Source organism: Colius striatus, chromosome 3 (genome assembly GCF_028858725.1).
Source record: "Colius striatus isolate bColStr4 chromosome 3, bColStr4.1.hap1, whole genome shotgun sequence".
Lineage (NCBI taxonomy): Eukaryota > Metazoa > Chordata > Aves > Coliiformes > Coliidae > Colius > Colius striatus.
This window is the reverse complement of record NC_084761.1, coordinates 79,727,755-79,749,109: the sequence shown is the minus strand read 5'-3', so window position 1 is coordinate 79,749,109 and position 21,355 is coordinate 79,727,755. Positions and strand designations below refer to the sequence as shown.

General features: G+C 38.0%; 1 protein-coding gene across 3 annotated transcripts in view; it reads left to right on the top strand.

The window, feature by feature from the left end:
- The window catches only part of RBPJ (recombination signal binding protein for immunoglobulin kappa J region), a 63,411-nt gene that overhangs the window by 37,844 nt on the left and 4,212 nt on the right, over positions 1-21,355 (top strand). For all 3 annotated transcript variants that reach the window (XM_061993329.1, XM_061993328.1, XM_061993330.1), the window contains 7 exons: positions 7,844-8,009; positions 9,117-9,291; positions 10,770-10,907; positions 11,131-11,243; positions 13,386-13,526; positions 19,687-19,842; positions 20,550-20,653. In XM_061993329.1, coding sequence (XP_061849313.1) covers positions 7,844-8,009; positions 9,117-9,291; positions 10,770-10,907; positions 11,131-11,243; positions 13,386-13,526; positions 19,687-19,842; positions 20,550-20,653 — 993 coding nt within the window. The remainder of the gene's footprint in view (positions 1-7,843; positions 8,010-9,116; positions 9,292-10,769; positions 10,908-11,130; positions 11,244-13,385; positions 13,527-19,686; positions 19,843-20,549; positions 20,654-21,355) is intronic.

The window sequence follows — 21,355 nt, the reverse complement described above, 5'->3', positions numbered from 1 at the left end:
AGGAAAGTGGAAGAGCGTGGAAGCAGACAAGTATGCTGTGTATTTGCTGTACACCTATGCAGCCCTCTTGTTCACCGCCGTACTGAAGTGCAAAAGGGTTGCAATGCAAGGACTTACTAGAAGTAAATGATAACTTTGACCCTTTGTTGTAAACTCAGCAGCCAAAAAGATTTATCGTTACAATATAGGGACCTCTGATGTTATCTTTATTGTCATTGCATAGTTTACTTGTTTCTGCAGATGAGTTATGCATATCACTCCCCAAAAATGAGGGATGTGCTTCCAGATAAGAAAGTGACTTTCTAAATAGTCTATCTGTAACTTCAGTCAGTTTGTTCTCCAAGGGCCAGAACAGTTCCTGAGGGCAGGAACATTTTGCAAAGCTGTCCTGTGTATTGTTATTTTGGAGAATAAATTGCATCAAAAGAAGGGAGGAACTAAAAAAAGTATGTAATTTTTATAATTGAAAGTTCCATTATTGTTTGGAAAACTTCCAGAAGTGTTCTGAAGAATACAGGGCAAAGCCTCAAGTTGTTATTTGCTAACAGTTTCTTAAAGCTTCTCTGTGCATTTCATAGTTTGCTGTAAATTCCTGTTGCTTTGAATGTTGGGAGTCCTGGCACAGGCTGCCCAGGGGAGGGTGTGGAGTCTTTGGAGGTTTTCAAAACCCACCTGGACGTGTTCCTGTGTGACATGATCTAGGTGAGCCTGCTTTAGCAGAGAGGTTGGACTAGGTGATCTCTAGAGATCCCTTCTAACCGCTATCATTCTGTGGTCGATAATTCACTTGAGACTGTTAAAGTCACTGTGGCACAGATATTGCCTAGCTACTGATGACGTTCAGTAAACTAGTCTTTGGTTTCTAACTGCTTGAAACGATTGCTAACTGGAATTAGGCGTTCTTCTAGGACTTCAGATTCTGTGAAGTGCACTTCAGTTGCCTTTCTGAGCCCAACTGCATTAGTGTATGAAAGATTTCTCAGTTTAACCTCTAAAAGTGGAAGCATGTCAAATGAATATAGAGAATTTCAGAGCTTTGCAGAAGACAACTGGGAATGAAAATGGTTGGATGTTAGTTATAAAATAATACAATGGTCCAATGATTGCCATTTTGATATGGGTATGAAATGAAAGTTTGGAATACACACTAAGATTTCATCTTTCAGTTAAAATATTCTAGTTTTTCAACTTTTAGCCTGTTTCTGGTACTGTTTTACTAGTTCCCAAACTGTTCTGTTGTTATCAGCATAAAGAAAATGCCAGTTATTAAGTCCTTGGATCTATGCATGTCCAGAGGTATTTAGTGAAACTGAATGATCAATTAACTGCTGCTTCTTTTTCTTCTTCTTTTTTTTTTTTTTTAAATTTGCTTCTGTCTTACTCCTAGCATAATGTGTGCTTTGGTTCTTCATGTTGCTGGACTAAGAAAATTAGTAAAGGTGTAAGTCTGTTTTATGCAACAGATTAACCAAGTTTTCACCATTCTTATACCATTTCTGAAGTGAGTCGTTTTCCATACACCTGCTTTATAGACAGAAAACTATTATATACCCTTTTTATGAAGAAATGTCATGTTCTCCACGAGACTTCATTATGATGTGGATATAATCTGATTCATTTTTGATCCATAAAGAGTTAAGTTAGATGTTACCCTTTGTAACTAAAAATTCAAGTTATAAAATAAATTATTTCTTAAATCTGACATATCTTTTAAGTAGATATAGAACCCAGAAAAACCCTTTTATTGCAGTCTTTAAATCTTGTTTATTGTGAAGTCATGGAAAATAGTTATCATTAATAAACTTTGCATGGGATAATTAAAAGGTTAGCACAATAACTACCTTTTGAGTGTTTTTCTGAAGCTTAGTACATGGTGAAATACTTGTATTGAAAACTCAGCGTAGACAGCGCAGATCTCATTTAGTGTGGTCTTGTTTACATATGCCTCACAGAAGCACAATTCCAGGTTGTTGCCACGGGACTGGAGATTTTCTGGGTTATTTTGAGAGTATTCTTGATACTTGTCTGTAAATAACAGTAATAAAAAGTGACTTCTTTCCTTTTTTGAGTGGACTGTTCTTATTGGCCTTGATCTTCCTAAAGTTTATCTTGCTTATTTTAACAAAAGTCAGGTACCAAGAAGCTCAGGGGTGGACTTCAGTTGAATTTAAGACTTTTTGCCTATTGTTTCATGTTGGATGACTGTCATCTTTCAAAGACGTTCAACTGAGAGAGATTCAAGTGATGTTTTAGTCCTGATGAGTGTGGTTACTTGACTTGTGCTTCTTGTATTTTTTTATACCATTCAATGAGACTTCTTACTTCAGAGTCTGAATAGCTTGAACATTCAACAGCTTAAAGGACTAAAGTGTTCTGGATTCCAAGACATAGTTTATCAAGAACTATGCACCAGATTGGTCTTTGTGGATTACTTGCTGTTCCAAGTTTACACATTATCAGTACTGATTAGCCTCAGAATGGTCTGGCTGTTTCTTGCTAAAGGACTGTTAGTGAAAATGCTCCTGTAATTTCTGTTCAAATATTTCCCTTCACCAAACTAAGTGTGTCTTCACTGTGGTTACTGCTGTTGTTATTGAGAGAACAGCCAGGGCTTATTCCATGGCTCCACTACTTCATCCTTAGCATCTATTGATTTTTAATTTATTTGTTGTTGTGTTGAATACTTTAGTGGATGTTGTAAGTTCTGTTGTAAGAAGACTGAGTTGTTTCGTGCTCAGAACAATGTGAGTAATTAGCAAACACACCTTGTGCATTGACCAACTGGGAATTGACCAACAGGTACAAAGCAAAAATTTCTCTTCTAATAATGTCACCTTGAACATAAGGAAAACTATTAGAGACCTCTAAATCCTCCTGAAGGCAATGTAAGGTGAACACAAGGATGATTTGGATGATTTGAAAAACAAACCTCTGTGAACAAAAGCCAATGGTTTGAAAAGTGCATTGAGTGCATCACAAGTAGGTAGCAATAATATGAGCTAATTTTATTTTACTTTCTACCCTTCCCTTCCTAGCAAGTTCAGTTAAGAGTAGCTTTTCTGCTTAAGTACCATATTTTTACTGTATTGATTGGCCTGAATTGACTGAAATGGACTGAAGGAATATTATTCTGTCCTTTGGTGATTGTCTGATTTAAAGTGATATTCCAGGTGGTGCCAAAGACTCAACCTATTCCACTTTCTATTGTTGTAGTCAAGACTCAGAAACCACTAGAAATCATCTTGTTCTTCTCTCCAAGTCACTTGGAATAAAAGGGAGCACCCTTGGACAAAACTCAGCTTGATTTTCTTGCTATGGAAGATTATTCTGTTTCCAGTTGGTCTGGTGGAACAGATCTGTTGGAACAGATGAGTAACAGCTTGCTTTGTTGTGCTGAGTTGCTGAGCCTGGAGCCAACCAATGACGTTGGTAATAATATGGGCTTTCCTCACTTGAGCAGCTCATGAAATTACAGAGCAAGGTGGCACTAGGGGGATGCCGTGTACTTTTGGAGATTGATCCTCTGACCTTTCCTGGCTATTATCAGTCCCCAAGTTAGCTTCATATAAAACTGTTTCAAAACTGATTGCAAACTCTTGGAAGATGCACAGGAGGGGTCATTGCAGAGAGCTTTTTCTGAGAAACTACAATTTCTGAGAAACCACAACAAAATGTTGTAGAAATGAAGAGATGTTGCAAATATAAGAAGTATTTACAAAGACCAAATATTCCAAAATGTTACCTTAGTTCAGTCACTGAATCTACATCTCGTCATGCAACTCTAACAAGGGTGGAGTAGATTGTGTCCAGGAAAGACATTCCTAGTGGTTTTACTTCCAGTAATGAAAGAGCTCACAGATCTCTAATAGATCTCATTTGGTTTTATAGATCAAGTTGTAAAGTGTTTCCCTCACAGAAGAATTTCCTTTGTTGTTTTTCTGCTCATTTAGAAAGGAATTACCAGTCTACTTATAGCATAGAGAAGAAGTATTAAGAGAATATGCTATAAATCCAGTGAGGAAATTACATCCTGCACAATTTTCCACCATTAGTTCTTGTACTGAGAATTCTGAACAAGCTCAGAAGAACCAGACACAGCTGCCTTTCCCTCCAACATACTTTTATTTTTACTATAGGTCAGATTAATACTTCAGAAGAATTTTTACCTCCTACTCAGTCCTACTTTAGATTTGTGATTAAAGGAAAAAAAAAAAGCTAGGCCTGTAAATCAAAGGTCAAAGGAAGAGTACTTTCATTTGTTCCACCAAACAAATGTCCTACCTTATTTCCCATCAGTAATACTGGAAATAACTTTACCTAAATAACTTGGTTTAGGGAGGGGATTTTCTTTTTCTCTTCTCCCCCTTTATAGTTCTCTGAAAGCCAGCCTCTCACATATAAACATTTACATCAGAAATTATTTATTAATGAGAACCTGTTTCCATCAGTTGTTTTATACATATCAAAGGCACTTTCTTTAACCAAAGAATCATAGAATGGTAGGGGTTGGAAGGGACCTTTAGAGGTCATCTAGTCCCAATCTCCCTGCAGAAGCAGGTTCACCTAGATCAGGTCGCATAGGAATGTGTCCAGGCGAGTCTAGAAGACCTCTAAGGAAGGAGACTCCACATCCTTGCTGGGCAGCCTGTGCCAGGGCTCCGTCACCCTCACAGTAAAATAGTTCTTTCTTATGTTTAAGTGGAACTTTTTGTTTTCCAGCTTCATCCCATTACCCCTTGTCCTCTTGCTAGCTACTCTAGAAGAAAGGGATGCCCCAACCTCCTGACACTCACCCTTTTGATGTTTATAAATGTTAATAAGATTCTGCCCCTGCTCCCCCCCCAAGTCCTCTCTCTTCCAGACTAAAACAACTCCAGTTCCCACAGCCTTTCCTCATAAGAAAGATGTTCCAGTCCCCTGATCATCTTAGTGACTCTGTGCTGGACTCTCTCCAGAAGTTCTCTGTCCCTCTTGAGCTGAGGAGCCCAGAACTGGACACAGTACTCCAGATGAGGCCTCACCAGGGCAGAGGAGACGGGGAAAAGAACCTCTCTTGACCTACTGGCAACATTCTTCTTTATTATCTGTGAATATTAAAAATATTAGGATACCCAGTATTTACTTGCAGTATATTGGGTAGAAAATATCTAGTTAATCTCTTCTATATGTGAGTTCTTGAGATTGAAAATATGAGGTAAAAAGCACTGAGATTGTACTTTAGATCTGGTTTAGGGTGATTAAGAGATGTAGGAAAACACATTCAAATTGTGAATGTCAAGACTTTTCTTATTGTTTGGTAGTGTTAACCAAACTTAAAAATTTTGTCTCATCTTCAAAAGTTTCTTTGTTCAGTAAATGATAGTTTTCTGAGTTTTTCCTCCTGTGTTCTCATTTTAAAAGAACACTTCAATTGTTGACGTTAGTTTTCTCCTCAGTGGGTTAAAACCTTTTTCTTATGTCTTCATTGCCATCTAGTGGCCATAGTTGTTCAAAAGACTTGGTTTAAAGTAAAGCTGAAATGAAAAAGCGTATGAAATGTTTATTGGGTTTTTTTTTTCTCTCTTGTGTTCTGACCAGTAAGATAAAAACAAACAAAAAAGTGTACATGAGGGAAGAAAGGTTAGTGTGTGATGTTTACTTCATGGTATGATACCTACCTGGAATACAAGTGGTGAGGTATGCTTTTTCTGGCAATCTGAGTTTGTTTCCAAAGATCAGCTCTTGAATAAATGCGTCAGTTGGGGAAATTTCTTCCCCAGTTGTGTTTCCTAACCTTGCAGTTGGTTCATAACCTCCATTTGTAGGGTATAGTTCACAGAAGACTACTGTCATCTTCCTCCTCTCTAAGATGGCAAGGCAGTGCAGGCTTCCTAAAACAGCACATCAACATGATCACTGCCTCCACTTGACTGCATGCCTAAAATTGCAGCAACCAGTAGATGAGCCTCAGAATAGATTTTGGACAAGGTTTATGGTATTTTCATCTAGATGTGGAGTACTATAAGGCATGTGAATTGTATTGGTCATATACATCTTGTCAAGGTCATAAAATACATAGTGCAATGACAATAAAATTTTAATATCTCCCTCACAAACATAAGTCCTATTATGTTCACTTTTCCTTTAGGGTGGAAAAATATTTGAGGGAAATTAGGTCAAGTGATCAATGCTGTTTGAAATAAATGCAATGGAAAAGTAGGAAACTAATTCCAAGTTTTGTGATGAAAAATTTGTGGTAGGGAGGAGAGGATTTAATTGACATGTAACAAAATCATGATGTTCTTAAATATACTCCTACTCCATCATTCAGCATCCATCATGAAAAAAGATGGGTAAGAGATTAGGTAGCAAAAGGCATAATAGCAAGCAAAAAGGGAATACACAGTGTGTGTTGTTTGATAACGTTTATTACTGCTTACTCTTTCTATTTGTGGTGATTTTCAAGATTTCAGAACTACTATTCTTACAGCAATAAAGTTAAAAAGTCCTATCGTCAGCTAACTATAAATTTCGGGTTTATGATTCATGGCATGGCTGGTGGAAGTATTCTCTTCTACTGCTACTGAGAAGGTGGTTGTTTTTTTTTTTTTTTGAGGTAGTTTATTGTGTGGTTGCTCAAGTTTACAGTTCCATCAGGAAGCATCTGCTTTGCAAATTGGCAAGTTTACTACCTGTTGCCTTGGTTCTTTGTGTTCTGTATTTTCAATTGGAAGAAAAAAATTCCAGGGGCTTCACATGACAGAATTATCCCAAAGATTAAAAAACAAATAGTTAAAACTGGTGCAAATAAGCACATGGAAAAATGTTAGTTCTTAAACTTTGAATAGTTTGCTTCTACGAGTGGCTTTCTATTAATTAATAATTCTATATTTATCTACATTTTTATGCTTCAGAACAGTGTGAAGACAGTAAAAGGATCAAATAAGTATGAAAAGCCTTTATCAAAATGGAGGACGTAGAGCATTTGTTTCTATTTGTTTAGAAGTAGTAAGTTTAAAAAGCAATTTTTAGGAACAGCTTCACAATTTATTTAATGGGCTTCTGAAACGTGCAGATCTTTTGATGTCCCATAACAAGTTACTTTCTCCAAATTCTCTTTCCTAGGTGATGTCTTTTCAAACAAAAGCAAAATACTTATGTTCGTAGAACTTTAAGCTGCACACATATTGGTGTGTCATCAGTTTTGTTGTCTTTTTAAAAGGCTGAAATGAAATGAGAGATTTAAGAGTTTTTTTAAGTGAAAAAATATTTAAACATGTTGGTCTAAGTAGCATCTGGACAGATTTTAGTCAGTGTTGCTAAAGACTAGATCATATATTTTACAGTTAATGATGAAGATATCAAATATCTATTGTGTTTAAAAACTGAAAAGAGCTGTTTGCTTGGACAGAATAAGCTTCCTCCTTGCTAATGATCAAACACTAAATGTTTAGGAATTGTAGTCAGCAAGTGTCCGTTCAGTTAGCTTATGGAATTGTTCTATGTGTGTCAATCACTGCATCATGTTAAGTATGCACAAAAGCAAAACACTGTATTTTTTACTTTTTGATTATCTCTCTGAGGACAGAAAGCATTTTCAGTTTATAGACATATGTAGACTGTTACCTGTCATATATTGAATTGGAAAGATACTCATTGACAGTGCATCTAATGCTAATTTTCCTTGCTTTTTCACTTTTTTCATTTACATTTTAGAAAATCTTCAAGTCAAATGAAGGGTGTACATGTATAAGCTCAAATGCAAAGTGTAAATGGACTGAGAAAGCTCAACACAACACAATTTCTGTCTCAAGAATTTTCTTGAAAGCTGTGTGTGATCTCATAATGCATTTTTCATTTTCAGGTTCTTTTGTCCTCCTCCATGTGTGTATCTTATGGGCAGTGGATGGAAGAAAAAAAAAGAACAAATGGAACGAGATGGTTGCACTGAGCAAGAGTCACAGCCTTGCGCCTTCATTGGAATAGGAAACAGTGACCAGGAAATGCAGCAGCTGAACTTGGAAGGAAAGGTAGAAGAATTGTAATAAACCACTCCTGATACTGCAGAGGATTTTATAGCTATGTGGTGGCATTTCAAGGAATACCCTTCCTTACTTTTGATAACTTTTGTTACACTGTAGCAGATGTTACCTAAGTGATTTTTAAAAATCCCTCAAAAATCTGTGGGATAATTGAGTAGGTGGGTTTGGTTCATAGGATCATAGCAGGGTATTAACCTTTTGTTTGTAGGTTGTTGCTTCAGAGTCAGGAAACTTTTATTTGCTAGGCATCGGTGGTTCTGAAACTGAAGGTTTGTGGCCCAGCCTCCCTATCCCTCTCCCTGGCTTGTGTGAGTGCATAATCTCATCAAGGAAGTATCTGAACAACATCTGCCGCTAGAAGTACTCTTAAGTCTCTTTGCAGAAAAATACAATTAAGATGACATCTTAATAAATCTAGCAGATTCTTTTTACCAAAATTGCGACAAGATTTTTTAAAAATGTATTTATAGCAGTTGAAACTGTTGCTGTAGAACTTGCAACATGTGAGTACTTTTTTATCTGCTTGTTGTATTAAGCAGTATTTTATAGCTACGTGGTATTTCTAGTGCAGTCTACTTAGAAATGCATTATATGTTGCTGAATATTTTGTGATCTTTTTTAAGCTCTTATTGCCACCAAGTGTAAACAATTAGCCAGAAGTAACTTTCTCATGTTTCAAAACTCAATCATCTCCCATTCTTTCGAGAAAAGTTGGGCCCAACACATTCTCATTTTCTGCACAGCCAGCCTCTTGTGCATGCCCGTTGTAGTGCCTGTATAGCTCTACTCGAATGTAATTTTCAGTAGTGCTCTTAGCCACTCAGAGATGGCTTTAACACAGCTGTAGTCTAATCATCTAGTTTCTGCTCCTGATAAAGAGTCTTTCTAAAGATACTGAAGTAATGAAGTTGGATGCGAAACTTCATAAAGCTAAATAGTAGTCATAAAAGTTATCCAAATGGAAGAAAAAGCAGTTTCTCGTCTGTTTTAGAAACTATTGCATCAGTTTTCTTATGTTGTTCGTAACTAAATATACATACTTTCCTGAACTGGGTTAACTTGAATGAAGAAACAATAGTATGTTTTTGCCTACAGAATTATTGCACTGCCAAAACATTATACATATCAGACTCAGACAAGAGAAAGCACTTCATGTTATCGGTAAAGATGTTCTATGGCAATAGTGATGACATTGGTGTGTTCCTCAGTAAACGGATCAAAGTCATCTCCAAACCTTCTAAAAAGAAACAGTCGCTGAAAAATGCAGACTGTAAGTATTTTACAGTTCTTTTCTTCATGTAGCACTTCGTTTTGCCTCCTCCTAATTTTTTCTTATGTATTTTGAGGTTTGACTATAAAGTAAATATAATGATATTTTCAATTTATGTTTTTTCTAATGTATTTTACAACTGTACACATCAGTTTATTTTCAAGTATTCCGATTTAGATAGGTTACACTGTTGAGTTTTATGCAGTCACAGTTAATTCTTTAGTAAAAAGTCCATGGAAAAAAGTCCTCGTAGAAAAATGTGTAAAGAATGTTCTACCTCAGCTTTCCAAGCTGTTGGATCTCTTAAGGTGCTGTGGTCATCTTCTTAGGATGTTTTGGTTAGTATCAAAAAGATAGCTTTCAGATTGTGGTAAATGAGTCGCATCATCTTAGCCAAACTGCACCGTTGTCACCATGTTATCACAGCCACCTTCTTATTGTCTCATTTTCACGTTGGTTTTATTTTTAATACTTATTTCATGGTTCCTTTCAAGTAACTGGTTAAGGAATCTGTATGGTGATATGTCCCACAGATTTATTTGCTTACCATATTTTTCAACTAAAGATATCTCTGGTGCTAATGGATAATTGGGAGCTCTTTTGTTTTTCCTCCAAAGTTTTTGCCTATATACCACTGAAGCACCTCAAGAGATACCCTTTTTTGTTTGTTTGTTTTTTCTCTCTCTTCACTAGTGCTTTAAAAGGCTCTTCCATCTGTGTTGGGCTGGAACCCATTCACCTATGGAATGTGGATCTCGGGGTGCGAGCTTGCCACATGACTAAAGGCAATCTGCTGCTGTGCAGTTCATGCCCGTGGGGTCAGAGTATGCACTGTTGACTTTGTATTCAGATAGATAGTTTTGATGGACAGTGAATGTGAGCCAAGCATTCTTCAATAGTAAATATGAACCAAGTAGAAGAAACATACTTGTCTTGATGGCAAAATGCTAGTTGCTGATTTTCTTTTTTAGGGGAGCAGACTTAGCATTTCTCTCTTGAATGATAAGTTCAGATCTGAGAAAATTTCAAGTTGCATCATTACAATTTTACATATTTATGTCTGTCTATTTAATTGGTTGTGATTTGTAAGAATAATTTTTCTTCATACTTCAAATACACTTTAGATGATCACTGAAAATTGCCTAAGTACTTATCAAGGGCAAGCTAAAGCTTCTGCTCAAATGATCAGTCGTCGGAGAGCTATGTACAGAAAGTTTTTTTCAGCTGGCAAGCGCCGGCCCATTTGGCTAAGGGGCAAAATTCTGTGAACTAGCATGCCTTTGGAGAACAGCCACTGTGCTCTTTTGTGATTGTTTTTTGTCTGTCATATCAATATTTTCTAAATTAACATAGTTGAGAATTGTTTCTTGATTTCCAGTATTCATCAGTCTATGTTACTGTATTTGTGACTTTTTGTTACTTTTCTGTGTAATAATGAAGTAATTTTATAATCTCAAGTCTGTGTGTGTTCCTTGCAGTGTGTATTGCGTCAGGGACAAAAGTGGCACTATTTAATAGACTTCGATCCCAAACAGTTAGCACCAGATATTTGCACGTAGAAGGTGGCAATTTCCATGCCAGTTCACAACAGTGGGGAGCATTTTACATTCACCTCTGTAAGTAAAAATGAAGCAAGTTTCTATTTTTTTCACCTCCCCCCCTACCTCCCTCCCCATGAAAAAGAAGTCCTCTGTCTTTTCCTCGATATTAATTGCTCACATGCAGATTTGTTTTGTTACTGAGTGTATATTTGATGTAATAGTGTGATGTTAAATGTTTTCCCTTATCAAGGAAAACAATGATTAAAACAAATAATGTGAAAATTCCTGTTTCCTGCAGTGGATGATGATGAATCTGAAGGAGAAGAATTCACAGTGAGAGACGGCTACATTCATTATGGGCAGACTGTCAAACTTGTATGCTCAGTTACTGGCATGGCACTCCCGAGACTGGTACAGTTTAATTTCTCCAGTGCTATAATTAATTTGTAGATGGCTACTTAGTGTAATTTCATAGTCAGGCTTACATTGTTTACAGTTGGCTTTGTACGTTTCCTCATGGAAAACACCATTTCTTTTAATAAAAGTGTGGTTTTATATCTGCAGGTTAATTCTGTAAGCAAAGAACAGCTTGTAAAATAAGCATAGGGAATTGTTCAGAATTCAAACCTGCCAAAGTAGGTTAATCTGTAAGCTGTCCTTAAAAAAAAAAAATCTCTATTAAAAAACAAGGACATAGATCCCAGTCTAGCAAAGTGCTTTAAATACTAATATTGAGTAGATGAGTAGGCTTTTGTAGTGATTAGGACTATGTCAGTTGTTGGGTTCAGCATAGCTTTAAAAATGCTCTACTGATTTGAACCTAAAAGCACATCTTTGTACTTCTAAGGGTACATAATTATACCGATACCAGCTTGTAAAAGCATTTTGGACATTGATACTGTCAGTTTTAAATATGGAATATTGGAAATACCTTTGGAATATTTTTTTTTTCAGAAATACACAATTTCAGCCCTTTGACACAGATATAAAATTGATTTTAACCAGTAAAGGTCTTTGAACCTCAGAAAATTATTACTGGGTACACAATAACGTTTTTTATAAATCAGTTTAAGTATAATTAGTGATTTTTTTTTTTTCTCTCCTGTTTTATGCATTTGATGTGACTGATAATAAGCAGTGCTTCATGTGAGAACTTCTGTGAAATTGTGGTTTGTCAGCCTATTACGAATTTCTTACAAGGCTTTGTTAATTTCTCTTCTAACTAGAAACTGCTTTTGGAATGCACCAATGTAAAACCAGCCTTCCCTGCAGGCAGGTTTTTGTTCCACTTACGAGACTTATTTTATGAGGACTGTAATAGGACTGCAATGAGAAGTCCTCTCTCAAATTCAAACCTGGTTTTAAAAAACAGAGAGTAAATTGTGTGAAATAATCCTCTTTTTTTTTGAAGTCACACTACTTGACAGGAAAATCCAGACCTGGCTACTGCCAATCTGGTTCAGTGCACAGGAAATTCAGTAAGAGAATCTCACTTCTATTTGTGGGCTTCATGTTAATATTTTCTTATTGCCAAAAGGGGATGCCATCATTTATGATTCCAGAAACGTCATGCATGGCTAGAAATAGATTAAAAGAGATTAGACTAAAGGTTCCTGGTTTGTTTGGGAACATTTGTCATGCTGCCTTACAAGGCTGACTGAAGGTGATGCAATTAAAAGGTAAATTACAGACATTTTGTAGGTTAATGCAAAGAACTTTGAAGAAACAAGGTAACTTTGAAACTGACAATAGATGGCATTATTAGCAATATCATTAGAAATCCCAGAGGACATAGTTGGTTTTCTGATTATTGGCTTAGAAATCTTCAAGTGCTTTGGCTGCTACTTTTCCTGGTGTTGCATGAAATTAAGTATTAAAACTTTTTTCAGAAGTTGAGTTAAAATTCCAAGCTACAGATTTCCATGGTGTGTAAGGGGACAACTTTTTTAATTTAATGAAAAAAAAATGGTATAACAGGTCTGAATTAAGTCAGCAGATATTTTTTTCACCAAATTGCTAAATGTGAGGAACAATTTTTCTTTGCAGTTGCCTTTAAATATTATTTAATGACCAGCTTGTTAAGATATGCTGTGATTGTTGTCCTTAAGTACAGTTTTACAAACACATCTCAATAACTTCAAAGTAAGTCCTTATTTTTAACTATTCTCCTTCAGCAACCAGACTGCTACAGAATGTTGATGCTATCAATGGTGGAAGCTTCTGTAGAAGTCTATTAATACTTCACTTACTGCTCCTTTGTAGCAGGAGATAGAATAAAAGTAGATTTTACTGGAGCTTAAAGTTTTTTTTCCCCCAATCTTAGAGCAAAAAATTTAATATATATGTGTGCAGCACATTGAAGCTGTAGTACCGAGTCACTTCAATATTGTGTTCTTGTTTCAAAAGGACTGAGAATTGTGAATCTAATGTTGGTATTAAAACAAGAGGCATGGAAATTGAAAAAAAGACCTTTACTAAGAGTGTATATGTAATCTTGAATGTAATATAGTACAGAAGTTGTCCTAAACATGTATGTACAATTTTCATTCACAGATAATTCGAAAAGTAGATAAACAAACAGCGTTATTGGATGCAGATGATCCAGTATCGCAGCTCCATAAGTGTGCATTTTACCTTAAAGACACTGAGAGAATGTATTTGTGCCTTTCCCAGGAGAGAATAATCCAATTTCAAGTGAGTTGTATAAAACTATTTCAGTAGATGAGACGTGTGGTTGCAGTGTTTTCCCAAATATTCCCAAGACGTGTATGAGTGCCAGTTCTGCAGTTGATTTTGAATGCAAGTCTGATGTTTTGGAAGGACAAAGGAGGGAAAGCAACAAATTTTTATGTGTCATGTTCCAATTCTCTCTTTTTCTTTGCTCCCTGCATGTCTGTCTAGACAATGAATTGTTTTCTCCAATGGAAAAAATGGAAACAGGATAGGAACTTGTGCAAGTAATCATGGTACTGTGGCTTAATATGTTGGCATGTTCTAGTGCAGTCACACCATTTACTTGCATGTCCATTTCTTGATTACAGCAAATAGGAAACAATGCGGATCACCATAGTTGTCTTGAACTTAGCAGAGTTGCACTGTTTCACTTTTGGTTAAGAGCATAAACATAGACATCTGTGGCAGTTGACCACAGTAAGGCCACAGAAACTTGATTTGCCTGTAAAGAATGTGGCTGTCTTAGTCTTCAAGTACTTGTTTCTCCAGCAGGTGAACAAAAATATTGCTAACAAGTTAGTGTAACATGAATTAACCCCTAGGGAGAACTGTGAAGAAAAAAAACCCAAAACACAATGTACAGTTGTTCTGACAGCTTACACAATATGTTAACAAATTGTGGGTTTAGTCTCGTGTATGTTAACATTCTTTTAGCAGACTTTCAGCATGGCAATTCCCATCAGAATAATGAGACCGTGACCAAGTTCAGGTTTAACTAGATATTGCAATTTTCTTTAAACATCCAGGGCAGCTAAAGTAGAAAAGAGTGTTGAGAGGTAATTCTGTGCCTCCAGGAAGATGGCCACATATGTCTTGGGACTTCCTTAGCTTCTTGGGTAAGGGAGAGAACAAGGATTGGTAAAGGCTCAGTTGACTTCTAACCTATATTGGGACAATGGAAAGGGAATATGAGAAGCTTTGTTCATATTTCAGGAAACTTATTCATGACTTGTGACTCAGAAAGGACCAGATCTATTGGTTGTACCCGCAGCACATAGCAGATACATCAGTATGCTTTGCTGTAAAAGGAGAATGGGCTTTTGTCAACAAGAAGCAAAGGCTGTGAAATGAGAATTGCACTAACTCAGGATCAGCCTTGCTGATCTGACCTTGATATGACCTTTCTCCAAATACTTTGTGGGAATTGCTGGATGAAGAAGAAACCCCAGCTTTATTGACAGCTGCCTTAGTTCAACACCCTGGAATTGCCTACAGGACTACCAGGACATCCTACCAGTCTTCAGTTTCTGCAGCACACATGGAGCCCAAACTCATAAGAGCTCTAAACTGTCCATATGGGTAGGGCTTAGGTAAAAGGTCAACCCACTGTTCTGAATTACTTTAGTGGAATAGGTATCTGCCACTTCTACTTGTTAAATGAAATCTGCTGACTTGCACATTGGGCTGTTAGCACTTTTCCACACTAGGGAAGTTAAACTTTTTCTACCAGTGGTAGGAGGGAAATCCCATTCTTATCTGTTTTTTCCTTTGGACCAGAGTACCAAAACCAGAGAAGCAAGGCATGTGTAGCCTCTTTCACCTGCCTCTTCTTAAGCATTTTAAGCTGTTAAAAGTCAGCAGGCCAGCACAAACCTACAAAAGCCTTGAAATTGAATTGCTCAAGTACCAGCCAGATCTCTCTTTAAAGATGTCCATGCATTCTGGAGAATATAGAAAGAATATAAGTAATACCATACTAGATCAGAGCATAGTTCTTTATCTACATCCACCAGGAGCAATAGGAGATGGTGCTTACAGAGAGCAGGCAGACCTGCTGTCTTTAGACTGTCCAGTGCAGACATCCTCTGCCAGTATCAGCACTTCTTTTATTAAGGGTTGTTGAAGGCTGCATCCCTGACTCTGTTTTTTAGTATCATTGTGTAGATGTGTAGTCAGTCAGTTTGATTCATCTTGAATGTGCCAATAATCTCTTTTTTCTGTGGTATTTTGTGGCAGAAAGTTCAACAGGTTTCCTGCCCCCTGTGTAGTAAACTTGTGCTGTATTTGTTTTGAATGATCTAGTAGTGATTCCAAGTTCCAGTTTTGCAGGATTTGGTGAGCAACATTTCTGTGTTAACCTTAGCCATGAACATCTTAATTTCTTCTTTCTGAAATGGAGAGTCACAGTATTTTCAATTTCGTCTCATATCGTCAGCAACTCCTTGGTGACTTTCAGCTTTCTTTCTGTACCCTTTTTTTACGATAGTTTATTAGACAAGATGACCAGAACTGTACACAGTATTCCAGAAGTAGGTGAACAAAGGATTTACACTGGCAAAATAATAGCTGATTGCTTCTTCTCAGTATTTTTTCTGCTGATGTCCAGCACTCCGTTGTCACGTGTGACTGCCATTGCACATTGAGCTGGTGATTTCAGAAAACTGTCAGTGGTTACTCCAGGTGATTCCATCCTCACTTTTATCTAAATTGAACTTCATTACCACTGTTTTCCCCTCTATGTTCATTTCTGTGTCCTCTGGACATAAAATGCTTGCAAATGTAACAGCATTTAACTACTTGAAAAACTTGGGGCCATGCAGAAGTTTAAAAATTCAATTTTACCAGCATACTGGTGAGCACGTTCAGTAAAACGAGTAGTAACACCAGTCTAGGGAAGGGACTGCACTGTTGGCTTTTGTACATTTTAAAAGGAGAATGACTGTTCATTTTACCTTTTGCTTTCCTTTCATTAGCTAACTATTAAAAAAAAAGAAGACAACAACTTTTTCTAATCCATTATAATTTCACTTCTTTAATATCTTTTGATAAAGAGCTTTCTTGAGGGTTTTTTGGGTGAGAGGGTTTAGTGGTGTTGGTTTTCTTTCTCTAAATCCAAATAGATTCCTTGGATTCCTTTTGTCTGCATCCTTGTTGTGTGTACCAATACTTGAAGAATTCTGTCCATTAATGAAGTTAATGCTGTACAGTTTACCATCATGTCTCTATATGAGTCAATGCATGAGGTACTAAGCATGATGTTAAGGCCTGTTGAGAAAGTTAAGTTATAGGAGAAAAGGAAATGGGCGGGGGGAAGGGGAAGTGCTTGGAGGTAAACTGTTGTATTTGCAAGTGACAAGGAGGAATGCTTCTCTAGAAGAGGAATCATAATCTTTCAGGGATTTCTGAGACAGAAGGAGTAATGCGCTCCTGAAATGACTCTTGATGTAGCAGGACTTCCAGAACAAATTCTGTGGCATTTACCTCATTTTGTGGCAGGGGTTTAGCAGATCTGAAGAATGCAGTCAAGGATCTTGTACACATTCCTGTGTGACCTGAGTCTAGGTGGACCTGCTTCTGCAGTAGGGTTGGACTAGATGATCTCTAAAGGTCTCTTCCAACCCTACCATTCTATGATTTTTTTATACCCATGGCTTTATTTGCCATGGGTATAAAAGTTGAAGTATATCAGACCATGCCAAAAGGAACTGTAGAAAATGTGTAGGGAAGGTCATGTGTCAAAAGAGTATCCAGCAGTTCCTCTTTTCAAGTTGGCTTAGTAATTTAGAAGCTCCGTAAGTTTCTAATAAAAATACCAGTTGAGTCGTGAGCTTAAAAAGATCTGCAGTTACTATCCTTGTTGCATCCTGGCAAGCTGTTTTGCATGCTTCTTTATGTGATTGTGTCAGAGTGAAGAGTCCCCATGAGAGCACAACTTTAATCTTAACTTCATTTCAACTGAATTGTGAGCCTGCTGCAGAATGAGGATGGTGCCCTAGTGATGGAGAATGTAGAGAAGGTGGAACTACTGAATGCATTCTTTGCTTCAGTTTTCACAGCCAAGGCAAGCTGTTGGGAAGCTCAGTCCCTGGAGGGTAGTGAGATTGGCTGAAAAATGGAAGACATTCCTTTGGTGGAAGAGGATCAGGTTAGAGACCTGTTAGGCAAGCTGGACACTCACAGATCTAGGGGTCCTGATGCGATGCACCCACAAGTGCTGAGGGAGCTGGCTGATGTTATTGCTAAGCCACTCTCTGTCATTTTTGAACAATTATAGAGGACGTGTGCAGTGCCTGAGGACTGGAGGAAAGCCAATGTCACTCCAGCCTTCAAAAAGGGCAAGAAGTTCAACCCAGGGAACTAGAGGCTGGACAGCCTCACCTCCATCCCTGGAAAGGTGATGGAACAACTCATCCTGAATATCATTGCTAAACACATGAAGGAAAAGGTGGTTATCGGGCAGATTCACCAAGGGGAAATCCTGCTTTACCAAACTGATAGCCCTCTATGATGGTATAACTGGCTGGCTAGATGAGGGGAGAGCAGTGAATGTCACGTACCTTGACTTCAGCAAGGCTTTTGACACTGTCTCCCATAACATCCTCATCAGAAAGCTCGGACAGTGTGGCTTGGATGAGCGGACAGTGAAGTGGATCGAGAGCTGGCTGAATGACAGAACTGAGAGGATGGTGATCAATGGCACAGAATTGAGTTGGAGGAGGCCTGTGGCAAGTGGAGTTCCACAGGGATTGGTTCTGTGGCCAGTCTTGTTCAATATCTTCATCAGTGACCTGGATGAGGGGACAGAGTGTATCCTCAGCAAGTTGGCTGATGACACCAAACTGGGAGGACTGGCTGATTCCCCAGAAGGCTGTGCTGCCATTCAGCAGTATCTCGACTGGCTTGAGAGATGGGCAGAGAGGAATTTCATGAGGTTCAACAAGGACAAGTGCAGAGTCCTGCATCTGGGGAGGAACGACCCCATGCACCAGTACAGGCTGGAGATTGACCTGCTGGAGAGCAGCTCTGCAGAGAGAGACTTGGGAGTGCTGGTTCAAAATAAACTAACCATGAGCAAGCAATGTGCCCTCATGGCCAAGCTGGCCAATGGCATCCTGGGATGCATCAAGAAGAGTGTAGCCAGCACGTTGAGGGAGGTGGTTCTACCTCTCTACTCTGTCCTGGTGAGACCTCATCTGGAGTTCTGTGTCCAGTTCTGGGCTCCTCAGCTCAAGAGAGACAGAGAACTTCTGGAGAGAGTCCAGCGCAGGGCCACCAAGATGATCAGTGCATCTTTCTTATGAAGAAAGGCTGCGGGATCCGGGGTTGTTCAGCCTGGAGGAGTCTGAGGGGAGACCTAAATAATACTTAAAAGTATTTGAAAGGAGGATGGGGCTGAACTTTCTTCAGTTGTCTTCAGTGACAAGTTAAGCAGTAATGAACATCAACTGGAACACAAAAAGTTCCACTTACACATAAGGAAAATCTTCTTTACTGTGAGGGAGCCCTGGCACAGACTGCCCAGGGAGGGTGTGGAGTCTCCTTCTCTGGAGGTTTTCAAAATCCACCTGGACACATTCCTGTGTGACCTGATCTAGGTGGACCTGGTTTAGCATGGGGCTTGTACTTAGATGATCTCTAGAGGTCCCTACCTACTTCTACCATTCAATGATTCTGTGAACTGGTAAACTCATGCTAGCTAAAGTTAATCTGACAGTTTTGAAGAGTGAAAGTTATGATTACGTACCTAGATATCCTTAAATCTTAATGGAAGAAAACAGAGTTCAGGTATTGAAAATAGAATTTGAGTCCAGTTTTCATCTGTGCCTGTGTTTAACTTGTACTCAACTTTCCTTATTGATTGCTTAATGATGGAATTGTTCAGAGGTTTTTCTTGCCATAAAAAACAGTTGTCAGAGTATTTTCTATCAATGTATATATGTATTCATACTAATTTAGTAGTATTTACAAGGAGACAGTGAAAGTTTCTAATCTGCAGGATTGTTATTTCAGCTTCTCTCCCATGTTTTTGCACAGTCACTGAAATATAAATCTATGTTTTACATCATTTTGTGGATGGCAAAGAGCTCTCTAAAAAGAAAGAAACCCTCTTGGCCAGATGTAAATCATAACTAATGAAAAGTATTTCACTTCACAGTCTGTAGCTGTTTTAGTCACTTTGCATCAATAAACCAGATCTCTTTTAAAAAGTTCCTACTTCTTGTTGCTGCAGTTGGATGGTTATTGGCTATCGAATAACGTTAAAACTTTGAAAGCTGAACTAAAATATTATAAAATTCCTGGTTTTGAAATAGTGAACGTGGTTATTGAATGAGTTGTTTTTTAGCTCTGACTTGGCAAACAATTCTGCACATCAGATTTAAAACTTTCCTTTCTTTATAAGGCCACTCCATGCCCAAAAGAACCAAATAAAGAAATGATTAATGATGGAGCTTCTTGGACAATCATTAGCACAGACAAGGCAGAATACACATTTTATGAGGGGATGGGACCGGTCCATGCTCCAGTGACACCTGTGCCTGTTGTAGAAAGTCTTCAAGTAAGTTGCTGGGTTTTTTACGACGAGCTTTTCTGTGTGAGATTATTTTTGTCATTCTGATTCAACCTTCATGATACCTTTGTGGAATACTGAAGAAAAATGTTCTTACTGGCTTTACAAATAGGAAAGTAACATTACATTGCAGCAATTTTTCTTACCTGCATTTCAGAATATATGAGCCTAATATTAATATTATTCTGTACATTAAGAATTTTATTTGTTAAAATAGTATGATAGTGATATTCTTAGAAATTTTACTTCTATTTGATTGTTTAGAAATTTACTTTAGCTCTTAAGACAGCCAATTACAGATCAAAGAGAAACAGACTTAAACCTTATTAAGGAAGCCAACATTCTGCTGTGGAAAAACTTGAAGCTTTCGTAACATATCCTCTGAAAAATTCTTTGTTTTCAAAGCCCTGATAACTTCTGTTCTAAGTAGTCACTATCAAGACTTAAAAGTTCTTTCAGAATATCAAATTAATTAGCAGTATCTTTTAGATGTGTCACTTCCTTATAGTTCAGATGTGTAGATATGTTTCAGTTATGTCCAGCTGATACAAACAGTGCTGTGTACTATTCCTGTATGCATGTGAAGAATCTTGGGTTGAGTTTTGGGGTTTTTTTCCTGAGCGGGGTGTTTGTTTTTATTAATATGTGTCGGGTTTTGTGGATTTTCTTCTTTTTTCTGTTCATTCCTTTTCCAGTTGAATGGTGGCGGAGATGTAGCAATGTTGGAACTTACAGGACAGAACTTCACTCCAAATTTACGTGTCTGGTTTGGGGATGTGGAAGCTGAAACCATGTACAGGTACAGTATTTCCTACCACTCTTATGGTGGTTACGTTTAAAGAGTGTATACTCATGTATACACTCAAATATATACTTTCTGCCCTGCAGAAAGGGACCTAAGAGTGATGACTGACAGCAGGCTCAGTATGAGTCAGCAACGTGCCCTAGTAACCAAGAGGGCAAATCGCATCCAGCTGGTCAAAAGAGGTGCTTGTCCCACTGTATTTAGCACTGTTGCAGCCTCACCCTGGGTACTGTGTGCATCTCTGGGCCCAACAGTTTCAGAAGGATGTTCATGTACTTGAATGCATCCAGAGGAGGACAACAAAGCTGGTGAAAGGTCTGGAAGGAATGCCCTATGGGGAGCAGCTCAAGGCTTTGAGCTTGTCCAGTTTAGAGAAAAGGAAGCTGAGAGGCAACCTCATTACTCTCTATAGCTTCCTGAGGAGAAGTGGGGAGGGGGATGCTGATCTCCTCTGTCTGGGATCCAGTGACAACATGTGGAAATGACTCAAAGCTGCACCAGAGGAGGTTCAGACTGGACATTAGGAAGCCTTTTTTTTTTTTGCCAAGTGGTCAAACACTGGAACAGACTTCCCTGGGAAATGGTTGATGCCCCCTGCCTGTTGGTGTTTGGTGACTAGATGGTCATTGTAGATCCCTTCCAACTGAATTATTCTGTCCTGTTCTTTAAGCTGAAGTTTTGTTGTGCTCAGTTGTC